This window comes from Fukomys damarensis, unplaced genomic scaffold, assembly GCF_012274545.1.
Source record: "Fukomys damarensis isolate Sample0158 unplaced genomic scaffold, DMR_v1.0_HiC HiC_scaffold_16, whole genome shotgun sequence".
In the NCBI taxonomy this organism is placed as follows: domain Eukaryota; kingdom Metazoa; phylum Chordata; class Mammalia; order Rodentia; family Bathyergidae; genus Fukomys; species Fukomys damarensis.
This window is the reverse complement of record NW_022900928.1, coordinates 12,119,508-12,131,493: the sequence shown is the minus strand read 5'-3', so window position 1 is coordinate 12,131,493 and position 11,986 is coordinate 12,119,508. Positions and strand designations below refer to the sequence as shown.

Sequence of the window (11,986 nt, the reverse complement as noted above, 5' to 3'; positions counted from 1 at the left end):
TTATAAATTTGTCTATCAAACCTTCTATGTATGCTATTTTGTGAGAACAATAAAAATTTCAAAACAATTATGGGATAATTCGTAGTTTGAATTTTGTTTTGGTATTCGTGAGTTGTATGTTTTCAACATTTATAAAATTTTTATTTAGCTTCAAATATTGTTTCAATTGCCAAAACATTCTCTTATCATTCCCACTTTATGGAATATATAATATAGGCAACCTTCTATGTATGCTATTTTGTGAGAACAATAAAAATTTCAAAACAATTATGGGATAATTCGTAGTTTGAATTTTGTTTTGGTATTCGTGAGTTGTATGTTTTCAACATTTATAAAATTTTTATTTAGCTTCAAATATTGTTTCAATTGCCAAAACATTCTCTTATCATTCCCACTTTATGGAATATATAATATAGGCATATGTTGGTCCAGGTTGCAGTACATGGATGGACAGGTAATCTTACCTCCAATTTCTATTTTGTAACTTGTGTCTGATCTCTTTTTGTAAAAAAATAAATTAAAAACAATCATATTTATTGATCATGCACGTGGCCCATGTTCCCAGTAAGAATGTCATATCCTCTTCCCAGATTACAACAACAAATTGAATTTCACAAACATTTATTGAACATTTTTGTGTGATCTATGTTATGTACTAGGGAAATCAAATTAAGCAAGTAGTTCAACAAATGTCCCAGCCCTCAGGAGTTCACAGCTGGATTTTTTTTTTTTTTTTTTTTTTTAGTACTGGGGATCGAATTTCAGACCTTGCACTCCCAAGCAAGGCAGGCGGTGGCACCGGTGAGCTAACTTCCCAGCCCCACAGCTGCATTTTCTTGAGAGCAGAGCAAGGAGAAAGCTCAGTACTTGCTGGGCAGACCTGCAGGCCGGAAGTAGTTGGGGTCTTTGCCACTCCGGCCCCATTCATTGGCAAACTGGTCGGCCCTCGAGTCTTCTGCTCCGTGGCCCGTTAATCTCTGAATTCCCTCCCTGGCGTCACTGCAATCCAGGCAGACAGAGGAGATTAATCAGTAGGCTGATAAGCAACAGCCCCACTCTCTTGACTCCCGCTTCCCCAGGAGGGTGCAGAAAGGAGCCCCGGGACACCAAGGAAGAAGAGGGCAAGTTACTGACTCTGTCTGCACCCGTGCCAGCCCATCTGTCCACGGGATGGACAGCACCGGACAGGGAGGGCGAGCAGTCATGAATTCCGCGCAGACCGTCAGGCCCAGCACTAAGCACAGAGAAAGCTTGGCAGAGGGAGGAGGAAGCCCAGGCTCCACAGGCAGTGCCTCCCCAGGAAGGAGGCCTGTCGGCCGTCCGAGGCTCTCCCGCGCTGCTGGCCCAGGCACGGCACCCCAAGGACCTGCGATACCTGATCACTTTGGCAGCCCAGGCACCTCCAGGTCCCCTTCGGGCAGCATCGTAGTTTCCTCGAGCGTGGAAGTACTTGTCTGAGTTTTTGTAATTGGCCTCTCTCATGTCCCGGTAGGCTCGCCACATGTCTTTAGTCCCTGGGGAAGAAAGAGAATGATGAAGAGGACCAGGCCTTGGCAAAATGGGAATAAACAGTTGTGTACGACTGATTGCAGACCTCAGCCTTTGACAAAAGCCACAGAGATAAAGAAATATTCCTTTCCTTTTGATCTCCCTGGGTTAATGCTAAGAAAGTCACACTGAGTACAAGTTTTGTTCCATTTGCTTCCGTGTTACTTTTGTTGCTACTTTGTTTTTGACTGTGTGAGATGCCTGTAAAGAAGAGGGGAGATGCTCTTTACGGGATATTTCAACCTGCAAGGATCCTCTGTGTCAGGTAACCTTGTCAATGTCTGGATTCAGAGGCTCCAGGAGGGGAATTGGATCACTGGGGCGCTATGCTCATCATTAGATGGCTCTGTGGCTGATGAAAACAGTGGCGTACGTGGTGAGGACGCGGAGCCAGTATGAACAGCTGGGTGACTGGGGCTGCGCACATTTGGAAGGTACATTTCTCACTCTCCTCTTCACCTGTGCTCTACTTCCTTGTCACCATGAGTTTAGCAGTTTTGCTCCACCACACCTTCCACCATGATGTTCTCCTTGGAGCCAGACGACCATGGACTGAAACCGTGAACCAAAATACACCTCTCTTCCTTTAAGTCGTGCCTGTCAGGCAATTTGTCTCCGTGCCTGGAAAGCTGACCAATCCGTCCTCTGTGTAGAAAGATCCAGAGAACCTTCCGACCCAGGAAGAGCACACAGGAGTGTGAGGGGGCTCCAGGCCCAATGCAGTCAGTGGGAGAACTGCTCCCTCACCGGTAGAGTAAGAACGATCCTGTTCTGAGGACATCCGAGGGCCCAGGGTATATTTCTGAGCCTGGACAGCTGTCAGAAGTCAGTCAGCAGGATAAACCAGACACAGAAAAGACAAGTACCGCATGTCTTCTCTCATGCGTGACACAAACAAACAAAAGACCTCAGAGCAGGAGAGAGACTACCGGGCAAGCAGGAGGGGACCAGGAAGAGGACGGAGGGTGAGGGGATACGGGAGGGTGGATATGGTCAAAACATCATAGACTTATGTATGGGGACGTCACAGTGGGACCCCTGAATATGTAGAGTAACATACATTAATAATTACACTTTTTAAAGAATTCAATCAAAGGGTGATAAAAATGTGTTCTCTAAGGGGAATTTACATAAACTGGATAATCAGAGTCAGAATAAGGGCAACTGACCCCCCAGGTCCAAAACTTCCCTGACCTCCCGGGTAAAATGGAGGGGCATAAAACCCCAGGGGTTTTGCAGAAGAACTGAGAAAATATCCAAACAATGTCTGGAATATTACAGGTGCTCAGTGATCACTCAGCTCTTCAGGTTCTTACAAAGGGTGAGAAAAAATAAAGAACTGGAACTAAACTGTGCTAGCGTTAAATGAATTTTTACATTTTTTAAATGTTTATAAATTGTTATAGAAATAGAAAAGGATTCAAATTCACAATGAGGAAAAGCCAAAATGTATCCAATTGTATAGAGGCTCTTCCCTTATAAGAAACAGGGATAAAGCTGCAGATGCAGTTTCGCTTTGCTGCTGAAATATACAAAATACCTCAGAAAAAGCAGACGAGGTCAAACGTGAGCTCACTATCAGTGCCTGCCTCCTTCTGAAAGTTGATAGTCACAGCGCAAGGCAGAGCTAATGGTAGCATAGCCAGGAGCTATGTAATTCTGAGTCCATCATTCTTTAAGTCAATGCTGAAGGAAAGCCTTTAGCAAAGTCTCAACTGAGTTGACTGACTGTCCACTGTAATGCTCAAAACAGCGTGTTTCTTGGCCAGCAGAAACACGGAAGAGCCTGGAACAACTGCCTTTAGCAAATCTCTGCCGCTTGCCAAACATCGAATGTTGGGACTGACGGTCAACCAGCAGTTTTATCAGAAGCTTAGGTCTGTGAGGAGGCATCTGTCAGCTACTCCTGCAAAAGCCTTCAGTTCAGAGGAGAGAGGAAAGTGTCAGGGCTTTCCCATCTCTGGTTCAAAGAACACTTGGTTCCTTCATAGGAAGCACCTGGATACACCAAATATTCTCCCTCATCCACTCTCCAGCTTGGTGTGGTGCTGAGGGGTTAGCTGGTCTCTTTGATAAAAGACATTTGGAAAGTGAACAGTCTCTAAGTGAAGGGTTTAGCAGGATTCCAGAAGCTGAGCAAATCCCAAGGTTGAGTAGTCTGGATTGCAAATCTCTAGAAAATTGTTTCCCCTCACTCTCAAAGCAGTCAAGGGATGAATTTTAAATGTTTAAGTGGACGAGAAAGGGGAGAAAACCTAATATATAGTTCTAGACATGGCGTATATAATTCGTCTGTGAGGTAGCTGTTCCCAGCCTTTACTTACTATGCATAAAAATGAACCGGGTGTTTGGTTAAGGCCGGATTTGTAGGCTCCAGCCTCCCAGACTGTAATTCAGTGCAGAGAGGGAGTGGACAGTGTCAGCCTCATTTCACAAGTCATCCCTGGACCCTGGTTATTCTCGTGCAAGTGGTCCCAGGACCACCCTTGGAATGACATTAAGGAATGAAAGATATTGATAGCGCAGTGTGTGTGTGTGAGAATTTACAAAGGATCAGCAACTGATCCTAAAGACAACCATTGAGAGCCACCACAGATATTAGCACCATCTGATTTTGCACCCAAAGCCTCCCACATGCCAGGCAAGCACGCTGCCATTGAACAACCGCCCCAGCCCCAATGCCTGAGAGTTTAAATGCTGTATTTTGAAGACAAAATCTTGTCACTATGGCTGAGGGGTACATTTCCCTTACTGTTGATTCCTGGCCATATCTCAGGTCCAAGAGAGCTTTCATCGCTCGAAGTCACTGTGTCCCCCATCACAGACGGAGGAGAGGAGTTGCCTTCCAAGAGCATCCCATCATGGCCACTGGCCATTTCTCATTTCGTGTGTCCACAAATCCCGCACTCTCGGTTTGGAAGCAGTGTAGAAAATTCTGAGAAGCAAGCCTACCTGGGTTAAATCTGCTTTCCTCTGAACCTTTGTTGGGTCTCTGTAAGCTCTCTGTGCCTCAGTTTCTCTAGGGTGCCACCTCCCAGGAGGAAAGGACAAAAACTCATTCATTCAGTTCTGAAAGCTGTAGTGCATAGTAAAAGCTCCAGCTAATGAAGATTGTTACTGCTACTATGTGGATTGGGGGCTGTCTCCGCTGTGCTCAGCTTCCTAGGAAAGAGCAGTGGATTCTGCTTTTTAATTCACCCCCTTCGTGGTTACACCAGGGACACAGAAATGAGCTGTCCCGATGTGGCACAGGGGCGAGGAGGGGGCAGCAGTGTCCCATTTGTATTAAGAGAACTGACACCTGAGTCCTAATCTCTCCCGCACTTGCTAGGAAGTGGCCACACGAACTTCATGTGGTCTCAGGTCAGGGAATCCTCCCTCGAAGAGCGTCAGAGGTGGCTAGAAAATCACAGAGAATTGCTATTATAAAAACCATGGTATTAAACAGACCATGCTCAGGGCCGGGTTCTTAGCTCAATGGTGCTGCCACCTGCCTCTGAAGCACAAGGTCCTGAGTTGATCCCCAGAACCGAGAAAGAGAAGAAAAAAGACCATGCTCCTGGTCTATCCACTCACGGCTTCACTAGCGCCTTTGCTGGTTGGGATTGGTATCTGCTCAGCTGAACCCTTGGTACACCCAGGTGTGGCCTCCTGCCCATCCCCGTAGGCCCTTACCTTGCCCGGCTTGCCTGATGAATGACGTCCAACTTTGGCCCTCAACGGCCAGGACCAGAAGGCAGAGAAAGAGTCCAGTGGAAAGCTTCATCGTGCTGCAGAGTCGGGCAGACAACAAAGGGTGTTACACGTCTGGTTTTGCATTTGGCAACGTTGGCCCATCCGAGCCTTCTGAAAATAAGCCTCCCTCAATTTTATACCCAAACTCCTGTGTGTTAACATGGAGCCAGGATTTCAGAGGGCCTAACTGTGGATTTTCATTCACCTCATTAGAATCCCAGAGTCTGAGATCTCACAGGGTGGACTATTAGTTTTTATTTTAATCTTTCCTTATCAACCCTGTAGAGGAAGCTTTGGAAGAGACATTCAGAGATTCTCTGACTTTTGTACCTTTCTGCAACATAAGTTTAAAACCTGAATAAATATCTGTAGAACTCCTGCTCTACCTATCCCTGAAGCCACACAGAAGCAAACAACAAAATCTCTCCCCAAAAGTATTCACATCTGTGCCAGGGATTCAGCTCAGTGGCGCCCTGCCTGCCCCTCACACACAAGGTCCCGAGTTTAATCCCCGGTACTGAAAAGAAAAGTGTTCCCATCTGGCAAATGTACTCATCAGAAGAGGAGACACAGGAAGGGCGGAGGAAGAACTGAGATGCAGCCCAAGAGCAGAATGCTGCTGCAGAGAGGACCTCCGAAGAGTGACCTGGGGCTGTGTGTCCTGCTGAGGGCTGGAGAAGCTGAGTGCCGGTGATGCCTCTGGGCAGATGTGGCCGGTGCTATATCTACTGACACCTTGCTCCGGAGGCCGACCTCTCTTCCCTCTTGCGCAATTCCTCTTTGGCTGGAACACAGCATCCAGACTTTGGGGCTTTTCTTCACTACGATCTAATTTTCCCAGATTGTGCAATTTGGAAACTTTCATGCATAGAGCAAGTTAGCATTTTCTTCCCTTTTCCCGTCTTATTCTTGATTGGGAAACTTTCTCTTGTTCTGCACAATTTTGTGCTGACGATTTTCTGGAAAGGCTGATCAATATTGAAATAAGAGGTTTACTTGTGTAAAGAACGTGAAAACCCTGCGCATGTGAGGTGGCTGAGCTAACTCCACCCAAGGGGCAGCTCGGAATGAAGCTGGGTCCTCAGGCCAGGGTGGTTGGAAAAGCAGACGGACAACTCAGAAAACACAGCTGCCAGTGCCTGTGTGAAGGGACCCAGCTTTGGGAAGAGGAGTCCTCCACACCCAAGTGGATCTGTGGCCAGTGTGTCCACGGTCACGTGGCCGGTTGCAGTTGGCAGCTGCTACAGTCTAGGCCAGTTGAATAATAGTATAGAAATTTGCTTCCCGCCCTGCAGAAATGCTTGTGTCCAGATGAGCAGAAACTGGCCCACGAGCTGCTGAACTGTCAGAATAGCAGACCTGGGAAGACACAGAGGGAACTGGGGGGGTAGGGAAGAGTGCTGGAAGGGTCTGTGTTAAGGATCACTTGTTAAAGAGCTGTTGTTTGTCTGTGAGCTTAGTGACATCACTTTGGGAGGAAATTTCATAGGTGCTGCCCCATCCCCAACCTTCATCCAAAAGAGAAATATTCAGATTATTGGGTTTCCTTACAGAGGTAGTTATTGCTAGAGAAGAAATATTCAACCTGCTAGATTTCAGAGGTGCTGAGTTTGTGTCCTCTAAAATGAAAAAAAGGAATGCAAAGAACAAAGGAGTTTAAGAGTAGGAAATTTTTGTTTGTTTGTTTTTTGTTATTTTGTTTTATGGCACCAGGGATCAAACTAGGGTCCTTGCACTTGCAAGGCAGGTGGCAGAACCACTGAGCTAAGTTCCTGGCCCTAAAGTAGGAAATTTTTTTGAGCTGGCCCTGGTGGCGCATGCCTGTAATCCCAGCACTCGGGAGGCTGAGGCAGGAGGATCACTGTGAGTTCAAGATCAGCCTGGGCTACATAGTGAATTTCAGGTCAGTCTCAACTACATAGTGAGACCTTGTCTCAAAAAACAAAAAAATAAATAAATAAAGTTGGAAATTTTTGTTGAGAGAAGTAGCTCCTGACAGACAGGAGGGATCCCAGAAGTGGGTTACTACCAAGGCCCTTTGCCAGGAATAATTTATTGAGCAAAGTCACAGTTTGGTATATTCTGACTCAAGTCACAGTCAATCTATATGATGAGGAGTACAGCCAATAGTGATCCAGTAGAGAAGCAAGACACGTATCTAGCGTACATGGAAAGAAGAAAGGAAGTTTTGGGAAGGATATGTCTGTGTGCTCTGGTCATCCACCTGGACGCCTGGGTCTGGATGATCTGGTCACCCACTTGGGTGACTGATGTCTATCTGGACCAAGTGATACCAATTGCAGTTCAATCTCAAGTTATTGTTTATCCCTCAGGCAGACATGAGGCCTGGTCATTCCCTCTTTACCTTGAGGCCTGGCTTTCAATGGCTGTACCTCCAACTACAGTTGTGATGTGTTCTCATCTTCAGTACTGACTCCCTTAAGGGCCTAGTCCTGTCTGACTGCCTGTTAATTTCTACCGAACTTAGCTGATTTTTTTTTTACTTTTATTGAGTTTATTGGTATATTTTAGGGATACAGTACAGTTGCATTCATTGTTGGGATCATGTACCTCTACATGGCAAGTCTTGATTCTCATTTTTTCCCCTTACCTCTGCCCTCCCTTCACCCCCTCCTCCCCTCCCCATCTGCAAACACTTTATTTTCATCTTTTCATTCTCTCACATTTTTTTCTTTTCCCTTTTTGTTCTTCCCCTACCCATCCCACCTTCCCTACACCTTTAGCTCCTTTCTTCCCATTTCTAAATGTCAGTAATCTTTTTAGAATCTTATGCATGATTGCAGATTATTCACACCAGGGAAACTATTTGGTATTTACACATGTGTGACTTATTTATTTCACTTAGGAGTATATCTTCAATATGTATCCATTTTCCTATGAATGAATCTATTTTCTCATTCTTTATGGCTGAGTAATATTCCATTTTATAGAAAAACCACAACTTCTTTATCCAGTTTCCAACGGATGGGCAAATAGGCTGTTTCCAAGATTTAGCTATTACAAACTGTGCCGCTATAACCATGGGTGCACATACTTCTCTGTGATATGATTCTTTTAGTTCTCTTGGAAAGATACCCAGCAGAGGGATGGCTGGGTCAAATGGAACCTCCAGTCCAAGCTCTTTGAGGTATCTCTATATTGATTTCCATAGTGGTTGCACTAGTCTGCACTCCCACCAACAATGGAGGAGGGTTCCTTTCTCCCCACGACCCCGCCAACATTTGTTATTGTGTGATTTCTTGATAGCAGCCATTCTTTGTGGGGTGAGGTGGAATCTCAGTGTTGTTTTCATCTGCATCTCTCGAATGACCAGTGATGTGGAACATTTTTTCAAATATTTTCTTGCTGCTTTTACTTCTTTGTCTGAGAAATGTCTGTTCATTTCGGATGCCCATTTTTGAATCAGGTCTTTATATTTGGGGGGACTGATTGTTTTGAGTTCTTTATATATCCTTGATAATAGTCCTTTGTCTGAGGAACAGCTGGTAAAAATTTTTTCCCACATAGTAGATTGTCTCTTAGTTCTGCTGATGGTTTCTTTTGAAGTACAGAAGCTTTTTAGTAAGATGAGATCCCAGTTGTTGATTCTATCTGCTAGTTCCCGTGCTACTGAGGATATCGAACTTAGCTGATTTTAATAAAATGATGTGTGTATAACATGGCAGAGATATGAGAGAAGACACTAGACATGGTCCTTCTCACAATGGGACTCTATGCTGGAAGGCTGAGAAAACAGTAGGGCAGGAAAGGGACAGCCCAGGGAATAAGATGGTTGGAAGCGATAAAGCAAGTGTGGAGATCAGCTTTTTTGCCTGGAAAATCTGCTGGGAAAAGAGGAAGTAGGCACTGCACTGGAGATCCTGGAGATGCTAACGAAGTTATCTCCAGGACCAATGCAAGCAAATCATGGAGACTTTGATAACAGAGATGTTGGAGGATGAATAACGACTAGGAAGGAGATGGAGTTTGTCCTCAATCAGTAATCCAGAGGAGGATTGTGGTGAGGAGGCCAAGCCCTGCAGTGAGTGTCTCCATGGTGTATGGAAAAGTAGGTTTCCGGCTGTGCCTTCCCTGATTGACTCCATTTTGAGTGCAAGTGCTAGGCAGGATGACTTGGTCACTTGTCAGTACAAACAGAAGGCCGCCAGATGTTGGCCACACCAAACTTGTTCAAAAAAGCAACCCCCACCTGCACAACCCATTTAAAAGGCACAAATAACAATAAATTGACTGTGCTAATACAAAATTTTCCCTGTAAATGTATCAAATTATATCAGGTGCACAGGGGCACATGACATCTTAAGGCTGTGTCAGAGAAGCCAGGCCCTGTGAGCCATCTTCAGCTTATCCTCTTATTGTTTGTGGAAAGCAAACCAGGCTCCTGACCTCCTTGGCCTGGCCTCTGCATATTCTGCCCCTTCTTTGGGGCCATAGGGTCGAGGGATGGGCTATGTGCTCAGCCAGAGGAGGGCTGGAGTTTATTTTACAGCGCCAGTTACAACTCTCCCCCTTCTGAGGGCACTGAAGTGCCTGTTTTTGTGTCCATCTCATACAGGATTGGCATGTTGATTTTATCAAAGGTAGCTGTAGTACAAACAAAGAGAAACCAGAAGTTTGAGACTGAATTGCACCTAGCACTGTGAAATAGAATTCCAAAGTTCTTCCTGCTGGACAGGTAGCAACAGCCCTCACCTCTCATTAGCCCAAAAGAAGTGACCAAATATGCCAATGCCAGCCTCAGGAGGCCTGGAGCCTGCTTTGTTTCCCACAAGAAAGAAGCAGGATCAGTGAAGATGGCTGGAAGTGATAAAGCAAGTGTGGAGATCAGTATCCTCTCTGTGCGACCCTCTCTTCTGTCCCTTTTGGTTTATTTGTTTCTGTCTCAGTATCAGGAACCAAACTGAGGACCTTGTGCCTTGCCAGGCAGGCGTGGCCCCTCTGGGCCACATCCCTGGCCCTTCTGTTCCTTACTCCAAAGACCCTTGCCCTCCTGTAAGTGGGGAGATGGTGATTTGGGGCAGGTGGGCCCCTCCACCTCCTCACAGCTAGCTTCGAATAAATTCTTTCTCCCTTCTGATTTGGTCAGCGGTGAGCAGGGGAACCTGAGCAAATGAGTGTAAGCGGCCAGTAACAATCCCCTGTCACATTTATTTTACTCCCTTGGGACAATTCAATGCTGGAAAGCTACTCCCCACTTTTCACCGATGCAAGTCATTATCTTATTTGGCAAAAATATTAGAAAAGAAGGAAATACAATTTTTAGATAGCAGGAGGAATTCTTCACAAGGAACTTTACAAGCATTCATTGAATGTTCCCTTATTATTTCATGTACTCTGCTTCTGGGAAAGGACACACAGTTCTGTGCAGTGCCATGCTTAGAACAACTAGCAATAATAGCAGCTGCTATTTTCTTCCAAATAAAGAAAGATATCAGAGTCTGTAGGCCTTCTGAACTTTTCCCAGTGGCTCCCATAAAAGACCATGTGTTCTGGTTTGCATAAGGTAGTTCCTGTTGGGGCCTATTGTCTCAGCTTAAATACTAATAGTGGCCCTGTTACACGAAATATAGTGGAGATGAAATATGAAATATGATATCTTCTAACCTGCTAACTGTATGATATACTGAGCTCTTGTTCTCTAGAAATCAAAGAATGAGTCCTATGAACCACAGGGGCTAAGAGTAGGAAGATATTTATTGATAGGAAAGCTTCTGAGGGGTAGGAGTGGTCCCGAGTGGGTAGCCCAGGACCCCGCTTTACAGAGGAGTTTTGTAGGGTGATCCCACGAGGGTACAACATGGGCCACAGCCATGATAAGGTTACAATTGCAGTCAGTTCGGTAATAGCGGTCCAGTTGGAAAACAAGACACGTAGCAAGCATGGATGGAAAGAACAAAGATTCTCCTAGGAAGTGGTGGGTCCAGGGGTCTCTGGTCACCCTTAGGGTGGTTGATGTTTAACTAGGCTTCATTAGGCCCTGTGTTTGTTCTTTGAGGAAGTGATCAGGTCTGGTCATCTTGTCTTTATCTTGAGGCCCCATTTTCAGCTGATGTGTCTCTGGTTGCCTCTGTAGTAATTTCACCTTTCCCCTGACCCTCTGGAGGACCTGGCTCGATCTAACTGCCTATAATATTTCTACCTAGCTCATCCATCTATAATAGCACCTGCTTTCACTCTCAAAAATAAGTGGGTCGGGGCTGGGGATTTTGCTCAGTGGTTCTGGGGCCTGTGGTTCTGGTGCCTGCCTCACAAGCGCAAAGGTCTGAGTTCGATCCCTGGTACCAAAAAATAAATAAATAAAAAGAAATAAGTGGGTCTGAACGATAAGTTAGTAACTGTTGTCTGATAGTCACGTGTGGCAAGGTTGCTTGAGAGGCTTAAGAGTCTTTTTTCCTCTTACAAGTAATTTAAGTGGAAGAGGAGAACGCTATTCATACTATTAAAAATTCATTCATACTATTAAAAATTTAAAAACGGGCTGGGGATATAGCTCAGTGGCGCCGCCACCTGCCTCACAAGCACAAGTTCCCAAACTTGATCCCTGATATGAAAAAAAAAAAATTTTTTTTTAAAAGTAAAAAACAAAAAACAGGGCCAGGGATTTAACTCAGTGGTGCTGCCACCTGCCTCACAAGCATAACGTCCTGAGTTGATCTCCAGTACCAAAAAAAAAAAAAAAAAA

General features: G+C 45.3%; 1 protein-coding gene across 3 annotated transcripts; it reads right to left on the bottom strand.

Moving 5' to 3' along the window:
* Window positions 1–604: 604 nt before the first annotated feature.
* LOC104856031 (serum amyloid A-3 protein) lies at window positions 605–6,065 on the bottom strand. Of its 3 annotated transcripts, none has more exons than XM_019206228.2 (4): window positions 5,916–6,065; window positions 5,224–5,318; window positions 1,376–1,514; window positions 605–999 (listed from the first exon to the last, which is right to left on the bottom strand). In XM_019206228.2, the coding sequence occupies exons 2-4, from the start codon at window positions 5,312–5,314 to the stop codon at window positions 861–863; spliced, it is 369 nt and encodes a 122-aa protein (XP_019061773.1). In that variant the 5' UTR covers window positions 5,315–5,318; window positions 5,916–6,065; the 3' UTR covers window positions 605–860. The 3 variants fall into 3 exon arrangements, with proteins under 3 accessions (XP_019061773.1, XP_019061774.1, XP_019061775.1); XM_019206229.2 differs by having other exon boundaries at window positions 5,930–6,062; XM_019206230.1 differs by having other exon boundaries at window positions 5,836–5,918.
* Between the last annotated feature and the right edge of the window lie 5,921 nt (window positions 6,066–11,986).

Coding starts and splice junctions, on each gene's coding strand:
- LOC104856031 (XM_019206228.2), bottom strand. CDS start 5,314: ATGAAGCTTTCCACTGGACTCTTTCTCTGCCTTCTGGTCCTGGCCGTT. Junction 1,515..5,223: donor CATCAGGCAAGCCGGGCAAG/GTAAGGGCCTAC, acceptor TTTCTTCCCCAG/GGACTAAAGACATGTGGCGA. Junction 1,000..1,375: donor TGGGCTGCCAAAGTGATCAG/GTATCGCAGGTC, acceptor CCTGGATTGCAG/TGACGCCAGGGAGGGAATTC.